Source organism: Nothoprocta perdicaria, unplaced genomic scaffold (genome assembly GCF_003342845.1).
Source record: "Nothoprocta perdicaria isolate Ctin4 unplaced genomic scaffold, notPer1 scaffold_23, whole genome shotgun sequence".
Taxonomy (NCBI): domain Eukaryota; kingdom Metazoa; phylum Chordata; class Aves; order Tinamiformes; family Tinamidae; genus Nothoprocta; species Nothoprocta perdicaria.
Window position 1 is genome coordinate 4,087,991 of NW_020455455.1, and position 21,052 is coordinate 4,109,042.

The 21,052-nt window shown below is 36.6% G+C and overlaps 1 protein-coding gene across 1 annotated transcript; it reads left to right on the forward strand.

Annotated features, from left to right (window-relative positions):
* Nucleotides 1-326: 326 nt before the first annotated feature.
* ARL5B (ADP ribosylation factor like GTPase 5B) lies at nucleotides 327-14,066 on the forward strand. Its single transcript, XM_026039439.1, has 6 exons — nucleotides 327-404; nucleotides 5,510-5,570; nucleotides 6,708-6,855; nucleotides 9,329-9,412; nucleotides 11,038-11,189; nucleotides 12,727-14,066. The coding sequence occupies exons 1-6, from the start codon at nucleotides 359-361 to the stop codon at nucleotides 12,773-12,775; spliced, it is 540 nt and encodes a 179-aa protein (XP_025895224.1). The 5' UTR covers nucleotides 327-358; the 3' UTR covers nucleotides 12,776-14,066.
* The last annotated feature ends 6,986 nt before the right edge of the window (nucleotides 14,067-21,052 follow it).

The window sequence follows — 21,052 nt, forward strand, 5'->3', positions numbered from 1 at the left end:
AAAGCCCCGGCGCCTGCGGGAGGAAGCGCCTCGCTGCCCGCAGAGCTGCCGCGGCGCCCGGAGCCCCGTTCGAAGCGGCGGGAAGGAGCCGCGGTCCGGGCGCGCTGCCCCGGCCCTCCCGCAGCTCCAGCGGCACCGGAGCCGCCCGCGGCCCCCTGCGTGACGCGGCGCACGCCCACGCGCCGCGCGCGTACGCGGTGACGCAGCTGGTGACGCAGGCACGCCGCGTAGGCGGCGGGGCGGCCGTTGCGGAGGGCGGGGCCGCGCGCGAGCCCGCCCGCCCCGCAGCCCCCGCCGCGGCCTCGCGCCTCCCGCCGGCTCCCGGGCTCGGCGGCCGCGGAGCCCGGCCAGGCCAGGCATGGGCCTGCTCTTCGCCAAGCTCTGGAGCCTCTTCTGCAACCAAGGTGGGCGCGGGGCCCCCCGCGGCGGGTGGGAGCCCCCGGGCCGCCTCTTGCTGCCGCCCGCGGGCCCTCTCGGGCGGCGCGTCCCGGGTAGAGTTGAGCTGTTCCTGTCGCGGGGTCCCGCTGGGCCGTGCCTCGGGCCCGGGCCGCTTTGTTTCCCCCGCTCCGCCTGTTCCGCCCTGTCCTGCTCCGCTTTGCGCGGCTCCTCGGGGGCCGGGGCCTGCGGGCGCCGCGGCCCGCGGTGGCTCCGCTGCTGCCTCCCACGCGTGTTCTGTCGGCGTGGCACCGCGGCGAGCCTCGGACCGACCGGCCCGGGCGCCTTTCCTGCAGACCCTCCTCCAGCCGTTCAGCTGGCGGCTGGTGTTGAAATCTCGWTTCTATTTATAATGTTTAGAGAAAAAAGGAAAACAAATCACGTTGGCTTCTTTAAACTAGAGTTCTATTTTGGTAAAAGTTAGTGGTTGATTAAATATGCTTAGCGAAGCAATTCATTTCTCAAAGCAAAACACTATTTTTCTGAACTGGAAAGATAAGAGTAGTCTCAAGGACTCCGATACAGCCTGGATATTTTTATTAAATACAGCTGTGTGTCTCCTTCCCTCAAGGACTCCACTAAGGCATCCCTTAAGCAGAGAACCAATTAGAAAATAATGTCTGTTGTCTTTTACTGCAGAGAAAAGTTGCCACCATAAGAGTGCYGCTAAACAATCTTGGGAAAGGAAGGAAGAGTTGCAACTTCATTGTTTTGGTTTCCTTTTTCTTAGTAAACCACAACACTAGGTTAGGTGGATTCCAGTTAATGAGAGGAAGAAAAATACATTGTGTTTGTTCTTGTATAATAATTCCTGAAAGGAGGGTCATTCTTCATACAATTAATGTATTAATAACAATTAGCACTACGGCATTGGTGACGCAGTTCTRTGAGATATTTGACACTTGGCTTTGCTCCCCTTTGAGGGGTATATGTGGTGTGTTTTTAACTTAGTTTGACGTGGGATGGGGTGTTTGTGTTTTCTTATCGTCTCCTCCTCTGTTGTCGCTCATAGAGTAAGTTTCTTTTTCATGACCAAAATTCTGAAATTCTACCCTAGGAAACTTTACTGTAAATTTTAGGCTACTGGTAGTAGGAAATTCTTTTCAAGTTACACAGCTRTTGTCCCCATAGTAATAATGATAATAAGGGGTAGTAATTATTGAGTTGTTTCCTGTTACTCTTCTGATCGTATGACAAATCTAGACAGTTTATTGGAGGGTTTTCAGACTGTCCTGTTTGCAGAGCATTCTGGTATGGGCAAAATCCTCATGTAACCACAGATCTAGAGGAAATATTACAAAGGTGCAGTTAGGCTACTTAGACCTAGCTATGCATAGAGCTTGTCCCCAGTTATCATAGCTAGGGTTAGTTGTGCTGACAGTCTGAAGCACTCGATACTGGAAAAATGAAAGGTTGAAGAAAGCAAAGGTTTAGAAGGTGCCCTCTGACATGTATCTAGAAGAACATGGAGAGGGAGGTGTCCAGAGTGCTCAAAGATACCAGAAATAAGTCGTGGACATTTTGCTAGATGTGTACTGAGTTTTGTTGAGGTGGACTGAACAAAATATGAGTGTGGAAGATAGCTGATCAGTAAGGGCTAGACAGCTAATACTGTCAGAAATATCAACAAGAGAATAAATGCCRTAGGAGTAGAAAGTAGCTGATGGTGTAATGCACTCCATGAGGAAAATGTAGCTACTTACTGGATTTTGATTTTTTTTTTCCCAGAAATAAGATACTAATTTCTTAGAATGCATTTCTAAACTGCATGCATTTTTGTGCCTCAGAATTTAGTGTAGTGTGTAATGTGCAGAAAATTGAATTCACTTACAGTGAATTTCTACCTGAYAGGAAAACTCTATAATGAACATGCATTCCATCTAACTAAAGCACTAAATGCGATTTTTATTTGTTTTCATCTCTGATTTTCTACTTTTGCAATTCAATTCTTTGCCTTAATGGCTAAATAGTACATGGTAAGAGGTTTTCTTATTTCTTGAATTTAAAAAATTGTCATGTTACAGTGAATACAAAGTAAAGCTTTGTATATACGCTTTGTATATACGCTTTGTATATACGCTTTGTATATACGCTTTGTATATACGCTTTGTATATACGCTTTGTATATACGCTTTGTATATAYGCTTTGTATATACGCTTTGTATAGMGTCATCATGTTTGGAAAAGACCTTCAAGATCATCAAGYCCAACTGTGAACTCATCACCACAAAACCTGTTAAAGCATGTTCCTAGATGCCTCATCTGCATGTTTCTTCAACACTGAAAGGGACACCGCCACTTCCCTAGGCAGCCTTCTGTGTAGAAATTCTTCCTAATGTCTAACCTGAACCTCCCCTGGTGCAACATGAGGCAGTTTCCTCTTGTGCTATTGTTAGTTATTCTGCAGAAGAGATCAACCCGCATCTCACTGCAGGCTCTTTTTGAATAGCTGTAGAGAGTAATAAGGTCTCCCTAGAGTCTCCTCCAGACTAAGTAACCCCAGCTCCCTCAGCCACTSCTTGTGAGGTCTGTGCTCCAGCCTCTTTACCAGCTTCATTGCCCTTCTTTGGACACGCTCTAGCACCTCAATTTCTTTCTCGCAGTGAGAGGCCCAAGGCTGAACACGATGTTCAAGGTGAGGCCTCACCAGCACCGAGTACAAGGAGACAGTCACTTCCCTGGTCCTGCTGGCTGCTCTGTTCCTGATACAAGCCAGGAGCCCCTTGGCCACCTGGGCACACTGCTGGCTTGCGTTCAGCTGACTGTCAGCCAGCATCCGCAGTCCCCTTTCTGCCACGCAGCTCCCAAGCTGCTCTGCCCCAAGCCTGTAGAGAGTTTGTGACCAACGTGCAGGACTTGGCACTTGGCCTTGCTGAACTTCATACACTTGGCCTCTATTCCCTTTGASGGATCCCTAAGATAAATCTCCTTTTAGATAAATTAAGTATATAAAGTGCAGATTTAAACTTGATCACTTTCATTCATGAACTCATGAATGAAAAAGCTGAATTGCTTGTGTCATGTAGCTGTTTGGRTAGACCTGCCTTCATATATGAGGACTGAAGTAGGAAACTTTTAAAGCAAAGTTCTAAAGGAGATCTAGGGGAAAAAATAAATTGATAAGCTAAGTGCCTGTAGCAGCTAAATAGTAGAAATATAGTAAAGAAGGAAGCTGATGAGCATGTAGAGACCTGTAAAGCAGGGTCATGTGACCACAGATCTGTTGAAATTCTTTGGAGGTGTTAAGATGCATGAGATATATTGATATGTAGAGTCATTTCCTTTTGAGACAGTACAGCTGCTTTAAAAAAAGAATATTGGTGTTTAAACTTTGGAAGTGTTTTAAACTGAATTAGAGATGGAAATTCTAGCTGTATGACATGGTTTTATCACAGTGGTTTAGTATACCTGTGTATTTCTTAGATTAACTGTAGATTAATTTCTTAGATTAACTCTACATGAAAGCRTAATTCGTGAGTCATTTACTGTGAGGATGACGGAGCCCTGGAACAGGCTGCTCAGGGAGGTTAGGGAGTCTCCTTCTCCAACATCTTCAAAACCYGCCTGGATGCCACCCTGTACTGTAGGTGACCCTGCTGGAGTAGGGGGGTTGGASTAGATGATCTCTAAGGGTCCCTTCCAACCTCAGCCACTCTGTGATTCTGTGGTCTCTGTGTGTAGTTTTGTATTCTKTTTCACAGATGTATTGATATTATTTCTCTACTAGATTTGAATACAAAAATTTCTTACCCCTTACATATAAAGAGAAGGCATTAATTGGTGGTACTGCTTCTTACGGGGCAAAAAGGATTACTAGAATTCAGGCAAAAAGTTTTGTTTCCTTCTGATGCTTTGGGCAGGGTTTGTTGCTAGGGGATATGGAGAGGTATTCTTCGAGACTCATTAAGGCTGTGTCACATAGCAAAGCTTCTAATAAAAGTTCAAAGCAAAARTTTGTTTGATACTTTCAGGATAAAAAGTACTAGGTTATAATACATAGATAAGCCCTTCGAACACAACTTCATAGMCTTAGCTGAATTTTTTAAAACAAATTACCGCTTCTTAGATCACCCACTTGCAGTCCTAAACAAACTTGTTATTTATGACAAGTAGTCTTGACTTTTTAGTAATGTGTTATGAATCTTATAAATTAAGGTTCATATCTCAGAGGAAATCTGTGAATATAAGTTATGAACCATGTTTTGCTTCTGAGTAAATGCCTAGAATTTTAAATATGGCTACTTCAAAAGTGAGCCTGTTTACATGCTTTAGGCAGTTTTCAGTTCTAGTATCCATTTGTCACTTCTTTTTGCTCTCAAGTGATATGTTTTTATGTGAGCAAGTGAATCGATATCTTTTAAGTTTTCACGTGTGTCAAAAGTAATTCTAATCAGCAACGTTGCTTTATGTGAAATTTTAGTTCAAGAAACACACARTTTATCTGTGCATGGACAAATAACGTTAATGCTGCGTTCAGCAGATCACTGCTATGTAAGCAGCAGTTTTCAGCTCAGAAATTGTAGTGCTGGAATTTGTGATCCATTCTAAATAAAATTTCTTCTTTTTGCTGTACAAATCATGATAGTCCATTAAATGATGCCTGTGTTACTGAGCTTTGCGTGTTAGACTAATACTTTCTGCAGACATGGGATTTATTTTGTCTGACTCTGGAAATCTACAGACTCATCTGTTCTTTAGAAAGCTAGTTCTTTCAAATTTCTAAATAACTTGTAGTGATTAACTGTTGTTATAAATACTTAATATTATGATATAAATTAACTGATATAAGTATTAATATTCTGGATGTGTGGTCATGTACTTATAATTGATAGCTGAGCATCATCTTATTTCTTCCTTGTGCTTTGTTCCTAAAACTAAAATTTTAGCAATATCAGCAGGTGAGGTTTTGTGATTTTTTTCCCCAAAAAACTCATCAGCATTCTATCTCAGCTTTTGAACTAAGATAATSTAGTTGTTGCTTTCTCCTATGCTGATGAACAAGAATTGTCATTATTGCTGTTTCCACTAACTTATTTATTATTATTATTATTATTGTGTGTGTATGTGTATGCAGAGCACAAAGTAATCATAGTGGGACTTGATAATGCTGGAAAGACCACCATTCTTTATCAGTTGTAAGTATACAAACTATTTTGTTTTTCATATTACACTTTAGTGTTTGTTCCTGTTTAGTCACTCTTATGAAACATGACAGAAACTCTGAGGGTGCCCTAATGCACAGTATGTGCATGGGTGGTATTAGTCATTCTAAACATCATTCAATTTAATATTTGAATGATGAATAAAAGACCTGCAGTGTTTTAAAACSGAGTTGTAAATAGAGTGAATAACGTAATTGTACAAGCACATAGTGAACTGCTAATTATTTTGGTGTTAATRCCCATCTTAATTGGTAAATGTAGAAATTATCCTGTGACTGAAAACTATATGGAAGAAAGAGTTATTTAAAATAGCTGGAATTTTAGTAACTACAAAATCTGTGAATGTTTTCAAGTGTTTCCCGATACTGTTGACAATACACTTAACTACCCCCACCTCTTGCCTGCGTTATATAAATGCATATATTGTCAGAAATGTAACTACCTTGGTGACTGTGGAGAAAGAGGAAGGCAAATTTAAATGACTCTGCATATATTTAGATATGAGGGAGGACCAGGATATTTGTCCAAACAACTTTTTTTTCTTCTTCTGAACACTTTGTCAAAGATAAAAAGTAGAACTGAGATATTCAGCTAAGTAATTTAGTAGTCAACCATTCCTTGAGAATTTCTTATGGCACCAAATTGGATTTTAATAAATTGAATGAGCTTATAAATTAGATTCAGAATTTGATTCTGCGTAGTTGGATGTTCTTCTTATCTGAATTACAATGCAACTTTCTGCTTTGCAACAAGCACATTTTCAGRATAGTCTTTCCTTCAAGAAGAGAAGTTTGTTAAAGATACATATCCTTTTGTCGTGTTTTCTGTGTTTGTTTTTCATTTCTGAGATGTTCAGGCACACGTAAAGTTTTTCTTTTCTTCAAAAGCATGTACTGTAGGAAAACTTTGTCAACTGCATTTTAGAACTGTTCTAATGTACTAGTTTTATTTCTGTAAAAGTTCACATAGCATTTTGAAAAATAGGTAGTTTGATAGCATTTTAAGAGAGATAAGATACATACTTTTTCCCTTTAATAATTGTTATGGATTTGTGACAAGCCTTGTGCATTTTGTTCTTTGGTCATTATGGTGTGATACTGTTTTCTTTAGCTTGATGAATGAAGTGGTCCATACTTCTCCAACCATAGGAAGCAATGTAGAAGAAATAGTAGTGAAAAATACTCATTTCCTCATGTGGGATATTGGAGGACAAGAGTCATTACGGTCCTCATGGAACACCTATTATTCGAACACAGAGGTAGGTGAAATTTCCAATTTGCAGTTCAGTAAGTTCATTTGTAGGTATTTATTGGAAATATTGGTAGACTTTTAGGAGGGTTGTCATTTTTAAATATTTTTGAAGGACAGCAAGCTAAAAAATTACCAGATATCTCTGGCATACATCCAATTATGTGGTAATATTTAAAGTATTTTTCATGACTATTACAAATTACTGTTGTTGTCTGACCGGTGGAATGAAATATAAAGTTGAGTTTGTAATTTCTTGACCACTGAGTGATATAAAATATTTTTTTATGAAACTGATCTTTGGCATATTTTTCTTCAGTAAGTTGTTAACCATTTTTTTTCAGTGTACTCAGTGAGGATTTACAATGGTTAAACCAGCATCTGTGTCTAATCAAAAATGTAGGGCAGTGATAATCAAGGACGAAGAACAAAACTTTCTCCAGGCAGCGCTATTTCAAAAAGCTCAGCAGCTTGGGGCTTTTAGCTGGAGGATAATGGTTCAGCTAGCTGTGTAGTAGTCGAGACATACTTGTAGAGCTGCCACTGATAGAAAAGTTGTACTAGAACTTGCCAGCTATTGTCCTTTTTGAGTTCTTCTCATACCCATTCCCCTGCTTCACGCTCCCCTCTGCCTTAAATTAGTATTTTTTGATGCCAAAAGTCCTTGAGAATTCCTTTAAAATCTTTAGTCTTACTTAAGGCTTGCATGTTGACATACAGAATTTTAGCTTTTTTTTTTTTTTTTTTTTTTTTCTTAAATCATTCCTGTTAAAAGTAAAGATGGCTTTAATTGTAAATAATTAAATTGTAGGTTATTTCTTATATAAGTATTCCATCCTCCTGTACAATGGCATTTTTATGCATCAGGTTACCCTTTGGAAGAGGAGAGTGATCTACCTCAAGTGGTCAGAAACTTTTTAACTGAAAGCCTGGTGATGAACATCACCTCTAGCTTTTTTTTTTAATTGTTATTTTCCGTTCTGTCTCAAAAATTGTAAGACAAATGAGAGAAGGTAAAGATGCTTCTGTTAGCAATACCTGGTACAGTAACTTCTTGACCTTTTTATGTGTTGCATGTGGAATCTTCCAGGCTTCTGGAATTTGGAGATACATGTCTTGGCTCTGTTTTGATCCTGTTTGGAAATGTTTTTCATCACAGTGTTCTAGTAATAAGTGTTTGAAATCCAGTGTTCTCTGACAGTTGAAAGGAAGAACTTTACTTAGAAGTTTTGTTGAAAGAGTTGACGAAGAAAGGATTAGCTTGGTATGCTAATCCCTCTTGTTCATTATTCTTTTACTGTTCCTCCTCATCTGCCAGACACAGTCACAGTGGCATTAAATTGACTTAGTTTTTGATACTCTCTGTTCTCTTTCAATGGACTATCCTTCTCCTTAATTTTATGAGGTGAAGCACTTTTGAGCATATGTTGGAGCATTAATAGCAGCGACTTTTATTCCTTTTTTGTTAGTAATTGCATGCAGCTTTTCTCTCTTGCATGTTTCCTTACCTGAAAATGGAAGCAATCTAAGAAAATCTTTGAATTTATTTGAAATCCTGCAGATAACCTTTTCAGGGCTTACTTATCTTAAATAGTTTGTTTAACGTGAATAGTTCTGCAGCTCTGCTTTAGAAGTCAGAGCAAAAGGATGTTGAGACAGACTTAGGTGCCAAAATTTGCTTTGGAGGAGAAGTGGGCTGTATCTGCTCATGTACTTTGTCTCTAATAGTTATTCTCAGGGGGGAAAAAAAAAGGATAAAAAAAAAAAAAGGATAAAAAAAAAAAAGAAAAAGGTTGGCTGGACAGAGAAGTAATAGTGTTTCTTGGGTAATTGTCATCTCCAGGGAGTTCTCTCCTGCACAGCATGTAACATCTTTTCCATAGCAGCTGTATAATTGCTGTCAGGACCCTTTTGATTTCCGTGTTAGTTTTCGTCATTGTGGTGCTGTTACTGCTGGTGGGAGCACTCTTTGGTCACTGACAGTGTTGAACACAGTGGGCGGTTGCGGTTTGTGTGTGCATATTTTCAGTTTAGTATTTTTGAGTATACAAGTAGAAGGAGACAAAATGATCGTTTGATCATAATGATCTTTTTCACTAATAACTGAGTATAGCAGTTTTCTGTTAATCCACGTTCTGAGTGTGATCCACTCTGCAGGTGTTTTGGTACCTACATGACTATTTTGCTTATGATTAGGGATAGAAAATCCAATTGCCAGATTGGTATATTTAACCATAGCACATAAGTAGTATATCTTAATTACAGKTCTAAAGTCTATATATGTCACTTTTTTTATTCTACCTATAATCTTCGTGTATGATTTCCAGTGGTCTAAAAATGAGACTGTAAAAATAAACCTGTTGTCCTGTTTTCTAATATGTCTATGCCTGCCTTATACAGGAAGACTTGCAGTAGTGGTTTCTTGAAAATACTTTCTGTAGTCTTTTACTTGGTATTATTATTTACATTTTTTTTTCCCCTAGTTCATCATTCTTGTTGTTGACAGCATTGACAGAGAGCGACTTTCTATTACAAAAGAAGAGCTTTACAGAATGCTGGCTCATGAGGTATAGTAGAAAACTGGGATAACAAATTTCTTTTGTTGTCAACAGTTAAATAAGACTATATGGTTCCTCTGTTAACAAAAATTCTACCATCACACACAAAAAAACCACTGAAAATACATGCATGTTGGGCTCTCATTAGTGTAAACTATAAATAAGCAGGCAAGTTATAATAAAGAATACACATTCCTTTTTCATTCTTTTAACAGGGCCTGCTGGATTGTAATTACATCACTATAAGTACTGAAATTATAAAATATTTTAATTCAAATTACTTCAGGTTAATGTGACCTTGTTGCTCTTCACTCTTGGGCTTCAGTTTAATGGTTAAAATTGGAAGAAATTTCAAAATCTTTAAAAAGCAGGCAGTTCATTTTTTAAACTGTTTTAATCGTGTTTCTTAATTTTAAGAAGCACATACACTCATATAGTTAAATTAGTTTCAGTTTAGTTTCTTTCTGGCTTTTTTTATTATTTTGTTTTGTATAGATGATAGCTCTATATTGGGTCAACTCCTGCTGACATTCTAAACTAATATGTAAATTGGGTTAGTAATATACATTAAAATCTGGTTAATTTCAAGATGAATTTGTTTTGTGTTATATCTTTATGCTTTGTCCTAAACATCTTTTATCCTTTCTTAATGGAAAGGGGTTTAGTACAGTATAAATTATTCTAAGTTCATTTCTGTGAGTCTGTTTCAAATGAACGATTTTTTCTTCACAGCTCAATACTAACCTAATTTGGGGCTGATAGTAAGGAACAAACACTGTATCAAAAAGGCAGAACATACTTCGTGGTGCATTTTTTCCAAAGTAATTATGGAAGCTTTCAGTGTTACAATCACTTACAAAGTGATCAATCATGTCCTGAAAACAATCAGTAGGGCAACTTGAAATGAGACTAGACTGCAGTAAGGACTACTTGCAAGAGTGAATTTTTAACTTTGGACTGTAAGGGTTTGTTCTCTCGATGAACAAATTGTCTCAAAATTAAATACAGGTTTTAATCTCTGTTGAGCACTCTTAATTAGACCTGACAGCTTCCTGACTCTTGCATTTGTCTTCTGTACTCCTAAAACCATATAGCCCTGTCTTTGTATAGCTGTTTTTTGGAATCCTAGTTTCTATAGAGGAGCAGAAATACATATTAGCAGTATAAAACTTAGAAGTATTTAGCTAATTTTTTTTTTTAAACAGTTACTGTTTKAATCACTACAGAACTTGCTTACTGAGGTTGAAGTGCTTTCAAGGGAATAATATCTAGCAAACTTTTGAGTTTAGATAGCATCCAGTTAGGTTTTGGAATGTTTATCTTATAGTAATTCCTATGTCTGCGTGATGTGGAGTTCTGTAAAATGTATTTTAACAAGACTTTCATATATACAGCATATATATACGCCAAGAGGACTTTTGTGCGGAATACTATATTTTGATTCTCTGCAGTGCAGAACACGACTAAATAAATCTCTTTTTAATCTAAGAGTATTTATTTTTTTAACCTAGTAAGTCTGTCAGAACTACATGCTATCATGTAGTTGTAGAACGGATTGATTGTTGTTTTTTTGAGGACCACAGTTAACAATATCATTTTACTGCTTTGTAATAACTCTTATAAATTACTTCTAGGATTTACGGAAAGCCGCAGTTCTCATCTTTGCGAACAAGCAGGACATGAAAGGTTGCATGACAGCTGCTGAAATATCTACATACCTCACCCTTAGCTCCATAAAGGATCATCCATGGCACATTCAGTCCTGTTGCGCTTTGACAGGAGAAGGGTAAATGTTTACTGTATAAGGGCAATATACATGGCAAATGAGAACACTGCCATAGAAGCTTATTAACACCAGTCTGGATTTGCTAAAAAGCATCTTGGGAGTCAGAGGGACACTTTGAATTTTTCATTTTCTTTATTGAAATTTGTGGATTACTTTCACAGGTCAAATTCTGAATTTGTATGAAGTATTATTCTTCATATTTATTTTTCCTTTCAGTTTATATATAAAAAAAAACTTCTAATGTTTAATACTTAAAGAGTTTTTCTCCTTAGTCTCATAGAAAAATCTTTGCCATAGTATTGTTTCCTGTCATCAGACATGGTGAATGTAGAATGAAGTATTTTTTTAGTGCAAGTGCATCTTGTAGAATGGTTGGCAGCAGACATTTCCTTAAGGTGGGCTGTGTTAGAAAGAATGACTTGGGTTTTAGATTGGATGTCTTGGACTTCTTGACAATTGACTCTACTTTCCTCCTATACTACTTTCACTAAAGATTCTTTGAATATTTAATTTATGTACATTTTAAATCTTCAATTGGCATTTGGAGGGGGGGAGAGATTTGTGAAGTTTGACTTGGATCATTCTAGGCTTTTTTTTTTTTTTTTTTTTTTAAAAAAACAAGGTGAAAAATTAGAGAACTTAAAACTGTGACACTGGTGAGACAAGTTCATTAAAATGCTGGTTTAACTGTCCTAAAAAGGAAACAGGGACTCTAAACTCTTTGCTTTTTGCTGCTCTTTCAAAGCTTTTTTTTTTTTTTTTTTTTTTTTTTTTTTTAAAGAAAAAACAAGGTGAAAAATTAGAGAACTTAAAACTGTGACACTGGTGAGACAAGTTCATTAAAAAAAATACAGGATGAATCAGGTCAGGGATCTAATTCTGGGAAGAGTCTGGGGAAATTGGATTTGGAGAGTCAGCGTTAGCCTTGTTTATTAATGCCCATGATTTATTTTACAAATCTAAGACTTGAGAAAGGCATGAACTAGGAAACTGTATACCTAGAAAACAGAAGGAAAGCGTCTTCTCACACATACAAATTTTAAAAATAGATGTAAATTGAGTGGAGAGTAAGTAGATCAGAGCCCATGCAATCTTGGTGTTTAATATAGCATCCTTTTTAGTTTTGTAATGAGATTATAGAATGTTTGATGCTTTTGACCAATTCAGTCTGTGTAAATTGCTCTTTTTTTGTGAAAATGTCTAGTTTTTAAGTAAGCAGCCTCTAATGGGAAACCTGTATTAAAGGCAAAATTAAATTAATTTCATGTATTTCTGAGTGAGTGGAGCTGCATGCTTTTAACTTTAGAAGAAAAAAAATGAAAGAATGCTAAGCTTCAGTAACATAGCATAATAGCATTCTTGACCAATTTACTGTGGTTAAAGCCCAAGTAGATTTAGTTTAAAACTCTAAAACTCATGTTTATTCACTCTGAATTCCAGCTGGTTCTGGTTTTAGTAGATTGCTTTAAATAGAAGTAACAAACACTTAAGATACTGGAACGGAACTAGTATCAACAGCCCATTTCTTCTCTTTCAGATTATGCCAAGGCTTGGAGTGGATGACCTCCCGAATTGGAGTGAGATAGCTTTTTTCAGAAAGGAGAGACTTCTATTTATCCTGTGAACATGTACATTTTCCTGTACTTCTGGCTGCTGAGGCAGTGACCATGTTTAATTTATACCAACCAACCTCCAAGCTGTGCTTGAATCAAGTGCAGCTGAACTGAAACAAAATATTTTCTTAGCTTTTTTTAATACACTAATCTTCAACTGGATGAACATCTGTGAATCTGTTTTTAAGCATTGAAATTCTTCTGATTATGTAGTCTGGCTTTTTCGGTGATAATTTTTTAAGATATCTTTTGCCATTTTCTGTGTTTCATACCTTCTTGTTCCTAAATTTATATAACTTACTAACAAAAATGAGGGCAGATTGTCTAATAAAGTAGTGACTAGATTGAACTTTAGCACAGCTTTGATCTCTAAAGATGACCATATCTGCAGTTGGGATACCTGGAAAGTCGATAGACTTCTAGGCATTGCATCAATTAAGCTATAAGTGTAACTTTTTAGATCCTGAATGAGTTAGCTACTTATAATTAGTATTGAGGGGCCTTTTAAAGTGATATAAAACTGAATTTCTGCCTTAAAAGAAATTCGTTTTATTCCCATTTTGCCTTGTACATAGTTCTGGGTTCTAATTCCTTCTTTTATCTGAAATAACATCTTTGTACAGTGGATAAAAATCTTATTAGATACTGTTAAACATTTAGACCTTTAATAACTTAAAATAAATCTCTTGATAACAAAACTTGGAATCATGGCAGCCAGTGTTATGTGTAGTTGTGCTGTAATTGTAATATTTTTAATACTGTACATACACAAGCCTTCATCAGATTTGAGCAAGAGTGTTATTTTTTAAACAAGTGCAAAATCAAAAGGGGAGCCAGAATTATAAATAGAACCATATCATGGTACTGTATGTGTCTGTAGTTTAGACTGAAATTCTTGATACTTCTTTACATCTTTTCCTATGTAAGTATTACCAGATTCTGTAGCACAGCAAATATTTTGCCTGAATTTTGCTTTTAATCTTATTTGCAAGGCAGAGGAATTTGCTGATGTTCTGTTTAGATTTGCCCATCTGAAATTCATTAACTGGGAGACTAAAAAGTAGAGAGCTTCCAATTAAAAAAAGAGGTTGGGAAGACTGTACTTCACTCTTTATTCAGTTTGAAGGGGATGCAGTTAGATCTGTAAAGACAATTAGGCCTCTGAAAATAGAGATGAAGTTACTGAAAGGGTTAGGCACTAAAAACTAAAACCAAAGAAAGTCAGAAAAATAAAATAAGCAATACTGAGCGCCCAATTTTTAGTGATATCCTGCTAGCAATCGTATGTCTAACCTATATAACTGGTTTGCAGGCTTTCCAAACACACCAGTCTGTACTTCAGTGTGTCTAAACTGCACACAGAATCTGGTTGTAGAAATATGTTGCTAATTCATCATCCAGAAACAATTCTTCATTATCCAAGTCCTCTTAAATGACAAAATATTTTTGATAGGTCTTATTTTGATAAACCGGGCACATTTGAGTTTTATTTATTAAAGTTTTGCATATTTTCATTTGAATTCCATTTTTTACTCAAATTTAAGAATCAGTACATGTGTTGTCATAATTTTTTTTTTTAGAAAAAGACTTTGAATACATTTTAAACCTGGTTGAAGAAATTTGTATTATAAATGCTGGTTAGAAAAGTTCACATTGAGGGAGAATTTTTGGGTGTCAAGTCAATGTATCAAAGTGTTAAACCAATTGAAACCAGCACTTCAAAAAGGAATGCAGATTTAAAATTTGATATTAAAGCTTTTTGCTTGCTCTATTCAACGGTTGTACTAATGTGTGAAAATAAGATTTGTTATGTTTTTAGGAAGTAAATTAAAAATGAAAAAAAATAAAAGATACCTTGAATTAAGACTTCTGGTCCTAAGACTTCTGGTGATAATTTGGGTTTGTAATGTAAATTTAGTTTCAGCTTGAATTTTACACAATTCAATATGTGATGTTGAACATTCATATGTATGTGCGTGTGTGTGTATATATATATTCAAAGTACTATTTGGATATATGTTTTTGCAGTGCAAGGACAATGTAAGAATGTTTGGCTTTCTGTGTAATGCTTTTTGAGAAGAACTCTTTTTAAACCAATAGTTTGACTAAACCCAGTGCCCTCTGATACTTCATATAAATTAGAAGGAAATGGTCATGTTGTAGAACTTAAAATATCAGAAGAAAAAAAAAAAAAAACCTGTCTTTAACATTTACTGCAGGACCTTTAAGTACCTTTCAGAAATGAGCAATCTTGAGAATAGCTACGATTTTGGTCAGCTTGCTACTTCATTTTCTGCAACAGTTTTTCATTTGTGATACCTGTTTATTCAGAGCACTGCACTAGCTTTGTTGTTAGTGTTTCTTGTTTGTTTTCAAAGAAAGGCTTGGTGTGGGTTTTTGCTTTGTGCTTTTTTTGGGGGGGGGGGATTCTTTTTGATGACTTTCAGAACTTAGTAAACTAGAAAATTAAATAGTTTTTGAAAGGATCCTTTAGAAAACATCTGTCATGGCACTGCATCCAACTTTTTTTTTGTATGTGTGTGTGTTAATATGTAGGTAGTTAATATATTACAGAGAGTTGGAAATATTTTGCATTTAATACACCATTTTTAATCAGCTTTTTGGTGGAAAATACTAATACAAGGAAACTTTAAAAGGATTCTAGACAAAAATGTCCATTTTTCTCCTAGGTATTACATTTTACTTAAAATGCAGTATACTGTATAGTGTGTAGCACACTAAGGTGCACATATTATAGCATATCTTGTAGAATTGGTCCCCTTTGTTGAAAGATTACAACCTGCTATATGRGCAGTTTTGCTTTGCTTAGCAGCTTCTATGAGCATGTTCCTTGGAGCGTTTTTGTTTGTACTTTAATGATGTTAAAAGGATCAGCCTTTTGAAAACAGTCCTTACAGACTTTTAAACTCTTTTGCTTATTGAATTTGCTTTGTTTATTTGAAATTAATTAAAGTTTTAGCATAAGACTTTCCCTCCCCTACTTCTGATGTTTTCATCTGTAAGGCAGCTCTTCTTGTTAACTATATACACTGATTATTTTGATGTTCTTCTCTTGCCCTATGTCATTTATGTTAGTTATTTTTAGTTTGAAGAAAAGCCTTGCTACATAAATAACTATTAGAAAAAGCAAACTGGTTAATTGTGCAGGGAGTACACCAGCCATTCCTTGGATTTTTTTTTTTCCTTCCAGCTAACTTAACTGCTTCAATGATAGTCAGCACCATTTATCAAGGTATCCCTTTCTCATTATGAGAAAAAGTTGATCTTTCTTTTGCACTACTTAGCAAGTTAAAGTGGGTCATTCCCTGTTGAGAGAATGAAAGCTTTGTTTCACTTCCGTACCCTACAGTTTACATACAGTGTAGCTTGAAAATATGCAGACTTTATTATATTTCATTGTATTTTTGAGCAGTTAATCTGTTTTTTGTAAAACAGCGTGTGAAGGCCAGCTGTGAAAAAAATGTGATTACGATAGACTCTTTCTAGTTTTTCAGAACAAAATTCAAAATCCCAACTTGTGTTCTTTTTCTGTAAATTTTGTAACAGACACCTAGAGGCATTTTTTGAGTGGAAAAATACTTTCTGATGAAAAACTAAAGCATTAAGCTTTATGACTTGTATAATATATAATATTTAGAAGCAGATGAGTCATTTCTGTAGAATGTGAAAACCAAGGTGAAAAGCTAAATTCCCATTTTCCTGTTCAATCCTAGCACTATTTCATAAGGATAGATTTTCAGAGATCTGCAGCAGAAATCTTACTTTTTAGCTTCCTAATAGAATATTCTACGAGTTKCCTATTTTCCTATGAGATTCTAAAGCCTTTTCATATTCCAAAGGAAAAAAAAAAAGTTAAAAAAAAGTCATTAGTTTCTTAAAGCATTTGCCAGATGAATAAAAAACTTTGTAAATACAGACTAGTGAATACTGGAGTTTTAGTAGCCCAGAGTTTTTGTAGAATTACATGAATGTTGTTTATCTTCAATTTATTTCAGATTTGGGCTGCCTAAAGATGTTAAGTGTACTATAGTTAGAGAATTTCTCAAATTTCATAAGCAAAAGCTTTTTTCTGTCCTTTTTGACAGAAATTTTGGCAGAATGTGACTTCTTTATACTTTGCTTCATAGGTCCATAATGCTCAGTCTGAGACGTTCCTGCATATATGTTAGGTTTTTTGGTGTTTCTGGTAATTCGTGTGAAGTGTGTAGCTCATTGAGTTTCCTGAACTCACCACTGGAGGTCAGGCTTGGGAAATAAAATATCTCAGTGTGTGGGCAGCTTCTCGCTGCCTCTCTGTCCTGCCCCTGTTTGGAGCCTCTTCCTCCTCCTCGCGGCCTCCTCCCCCCCCAAAAACCTTTCCCCCCCCCCTTTTTTTTTTAAATGAAGTGTTAACAGTCGTGTATCTCGTCTGAAGATAATGACAAAGGTGTATATTAGGATACAGAAAGAAAAAGGTGGTCATTCTAATGTAGGTTTTGCTGGGTAAGCTGCATTTTCCTTACTCCGCTGTTCCACCGAATCCGGTCTCGCTTYGCTGGTCTCTCTTGTTTCTGTTTTACGTGGCGTTAGCCCCTGAGGTGAGTTTGCCTGTGTCTCCGCAAGCAGCCTGTGTTTCTTAGTTTAATGTCTTACAATAAAATATTGGAAAGCAAGTTTGAGACTGAGGCAGGTTTCAATATCAGGTAAGATACAAGTGCTTTTCCCAACCTTTTCCCTGGTTTCTGGCACCAAAGGCATCACTTCTCATTCACACTCGGTTGTTGACGGTTAAACTGTTGTTTGCAGAAGCATAGATCTTGTTCTGTTGAGGTATGCAGAAAAATAATCAAAGGGCTTTTCCTTTAGCTAAGTCAGAAGACATGACTGCATGTGGTAAAAGCATTGCTTTACTCCAGTGTTTTTTCTGTGCTTTAAACTTCACTATAGAAAAACATTTTTAGGATTATGCCAGAATGAAACTGCTCTCTAACTGCAGTCTCTAATAAAATAGTTGTGCTGTTCCTCAATTAGATTTTTAGGTGCGTAGGATTAAGCATTTCGTACAGAAACTTGATGTATGTAACTGAGAGGGATTCAGGACGTTCAAAGACCTTTGCTTGTCACTGCATGTCCTCTAGATGGCAGGAAAGGATCGGATCCAACTCTGCCAAGGCTGCGCTAACTCCCGAGTTTCCACGTGGAATATTCGGGGACTTTCTCAGTTCCTTCATAAAACATTGGTTAGGTGTCAAGAGCTAAATCACGGGTATCATTTGTGGATTTAATGAGGGATGCACGGGGAAGCTGAACCAATTCTTCTGTGGATGGGAAGCTCAGTGCAAGTTCTGGCTATTACAAAAAAATGTAAGAAGTTCTATAGCTCAAAAGCATCTTTCTCATTTACAAGTAGAATTCTGAACCTCTTATTGTTGTTCCACTTGAGGATCAAAATGACCAAAAAAAAAAAGATTTCAAAGTTGATGTTTAATTTTCATAACAATGCTGTAGCAATGTTCACTTTTTTTTTGTTCTTGAAATCCTAATATATTGTTTGCTTCTGGCTACTCAAGCTCTGCCTTCTGTCCAAAACATTCCCTGGGTTTTAACTACCCAGAAGGGTGTTGAGCCTTTGACTCTTCTGTAAGTATTTTAACGAACTGGTGAGCAAGAGCGTCTTGGAACTCGCCCTCTCTTTCTGACTAACACTTCTTTCACAGTTGCAGAAAAACTTGCATGCAAGTAAGAGTTTTGGTGGATCAAACACTTGGATGCGTCTACAGGAGTAGATGCAGACAGTCATGACGTAGCTCAGCCAAGCCCTGGGTCTACAGGGTGAGATCTCTGTTTCAAAGGCAGCTCAGGATACTAGTTCAGGTATAAAAATGTCTTAAAATTTTAAAATGTGCTTAAAATTTTCTGATGTCTCTTGGAGTTAACTCTTCTGGATTTAAATGATTTAAAAGGCCTTGGCTTGTCAGGAAAACTTCTGAAGTATTGAATTCTTTTGAAAAATCTCAGAAAAGATTTTCCAAACATGGTGCAGCTAAAGTTAAAAGTTAAGAAAAATCTGAGAGGTGGCTAAGAATGAATTATCAAAACCTGTGACTGTTTAAACAAAAAATATGGCTCTTTTCTTTCCCTTCCCTCTCTTCCCAATATGTCGCTTTCTTTATTTTTCAAAATTGTATTTTGTAAGAAGATTTTGAATCATTTTATAATTTATCTTTTTCACTTCTGCCTTTTTTCAAATCTGTGTTTTGGTATTGTCACATTTTATGGGTAGGGAAACTAAAGCAAGAAGTTAATTAATTTGATCAGAGTCAAAAAGGATTTTGGCATCAGACTGGCTTGGTAATTTGACAAATAAATTTAACCACCATCAGGACTCAAACTCCAGTATTTAATAAAAATTTGAGAACTAGAAATTTGGTATGGATTTCAACAATAGGTACAAGTTGAAGAAAACACCAAGAAAAGTGTGTTAGTTAAAAATAACTGTTTAAGGCAAAAAGGTGTATATATATTTGTATGATCTATAATAGAAGCTGACAGAGGTTAGGTTCTCCTCTGTTCAATGAATATTAAACATTATGAATTTTGATCCTGTTGAGGCCCAGACACACTGCTTTTACCGTCAAATAGTTGCTATTGGACTTGGAACATTTTGAATATTCATGCTGACCCTGAAAATATTTTCCCTTTGCTCTTTCTCAGGAAGTTGCAAGACAGAATCTGCTTCATGGAATCAGGTGTGTGTGTGTTGTGGGATGTTTTTATTTTGTTCAAGTAGAAAACGTAACATACTCCTGGAGGAAAATTAGGAAGTAATTACTGTAGAATTGAATCCAGTCGTCTCTGAGAATAAACACACTATAGGAAATGTTTTGGGAATTAGAGTAGGTTGTACAACCCACCAGTACTCATTCTTTTTTAAGTGCTATRTAATTAGAAGGAACACGAAGTTGGATTGGATGCACTTGCAAACATTGATTTTTCTTTTCCAAGTGTTTAAGAAGTTCCCCTTGCTTTCTGTTATCTTTTTTATTTGCTTGTTTTGCTTTTCAGTTGCGATAAAACAGGGATCTTGCATGAACATGAATTGTGTATATCTGTATAATAAATAATATGGTACTTTTTTTTTTCTTCAGCTGCTAGTCAAGTTGCCTAGTCTTTTTTACAAAGATTTTATCTGATAGTTTCCATATAGTTTCTGGGAACCTTTCTAAGAAAATGCTGACTATAATGAGTTGAAATAAGGAAAGGGAAAAAGCACTTTCATACGCACGTCAGACAATTTTACCCTTACGTGAATCTGTCTGCCTTTCATTGTGTGTCTACTTTAGAAGCTTCTTTGAGTTTTTTAATTGTGCTGCGCAAGTAATAGATTAGGAACCCAGGTGTGAGCCATTGGCTTTACATTCCAGTCTCTTTCTTTTCTGTTGTTCTATTGACTTCTTGTCAACTGGGATTTCTCAGCACTGAATACAAACTCTAAGATTCCCGGGCAGAGACTATATTGTTTTTTCTTGTAGTGACAGAGTAATAAAACAAGGCATACAGCCATGCTTTGTTTGCACTCTGCCAGCGTTCCTGGCTTTAGCCAAAGACCCACAGASTCTTCCCATCAGTTGTAAGTTATTTTTAGAGATTTAATTTAAAAGTCACCCCATTCATATACAGTCTAAGATGCAAAATCTAGTCATTGAACCTATGAATCTATTTTAGTGTATGTACTAATGAATGGAGAGTTATGAAACAATGACTTACAAGATTCATAAATAACTGATAGTTTATAAGAGAYGTGTTGGGTGACTTTGTTTTTTTAAAGCATAATATATGATCAGAGAGAATTTTGATGTTGCTAARACTGCACTAAAATACCATTAGAACTTCAGGAAAACAGCCTTCATTCAGGCTGTTTTGTAATAGTAAATGTTTTTTTTTTCCTAAAGAACTGAGCAATAAGCCCCTTGAAGACGGCATTAACAAAAGTAGGTGACTGCATCTGTGAGTTAAATGTTCCAAGGAAAAGAAGGATAGGTCAAGCTGTCAAGGTCAATTATCACTTTATTTTGTCCTTTTCAGGTAGCACTGACTTTCTGAACATAAATGATTATTTAAAATAGTGCTTTGGGGAGTAGAATTACACTTCTGTTTTTAAAAATCGTATTTACTACTTAAAAACATAGACTTTAAAGAACTTTCTTGTTGGAGAAACAGAATATTCTATTCCTATATATGCCCTTCACT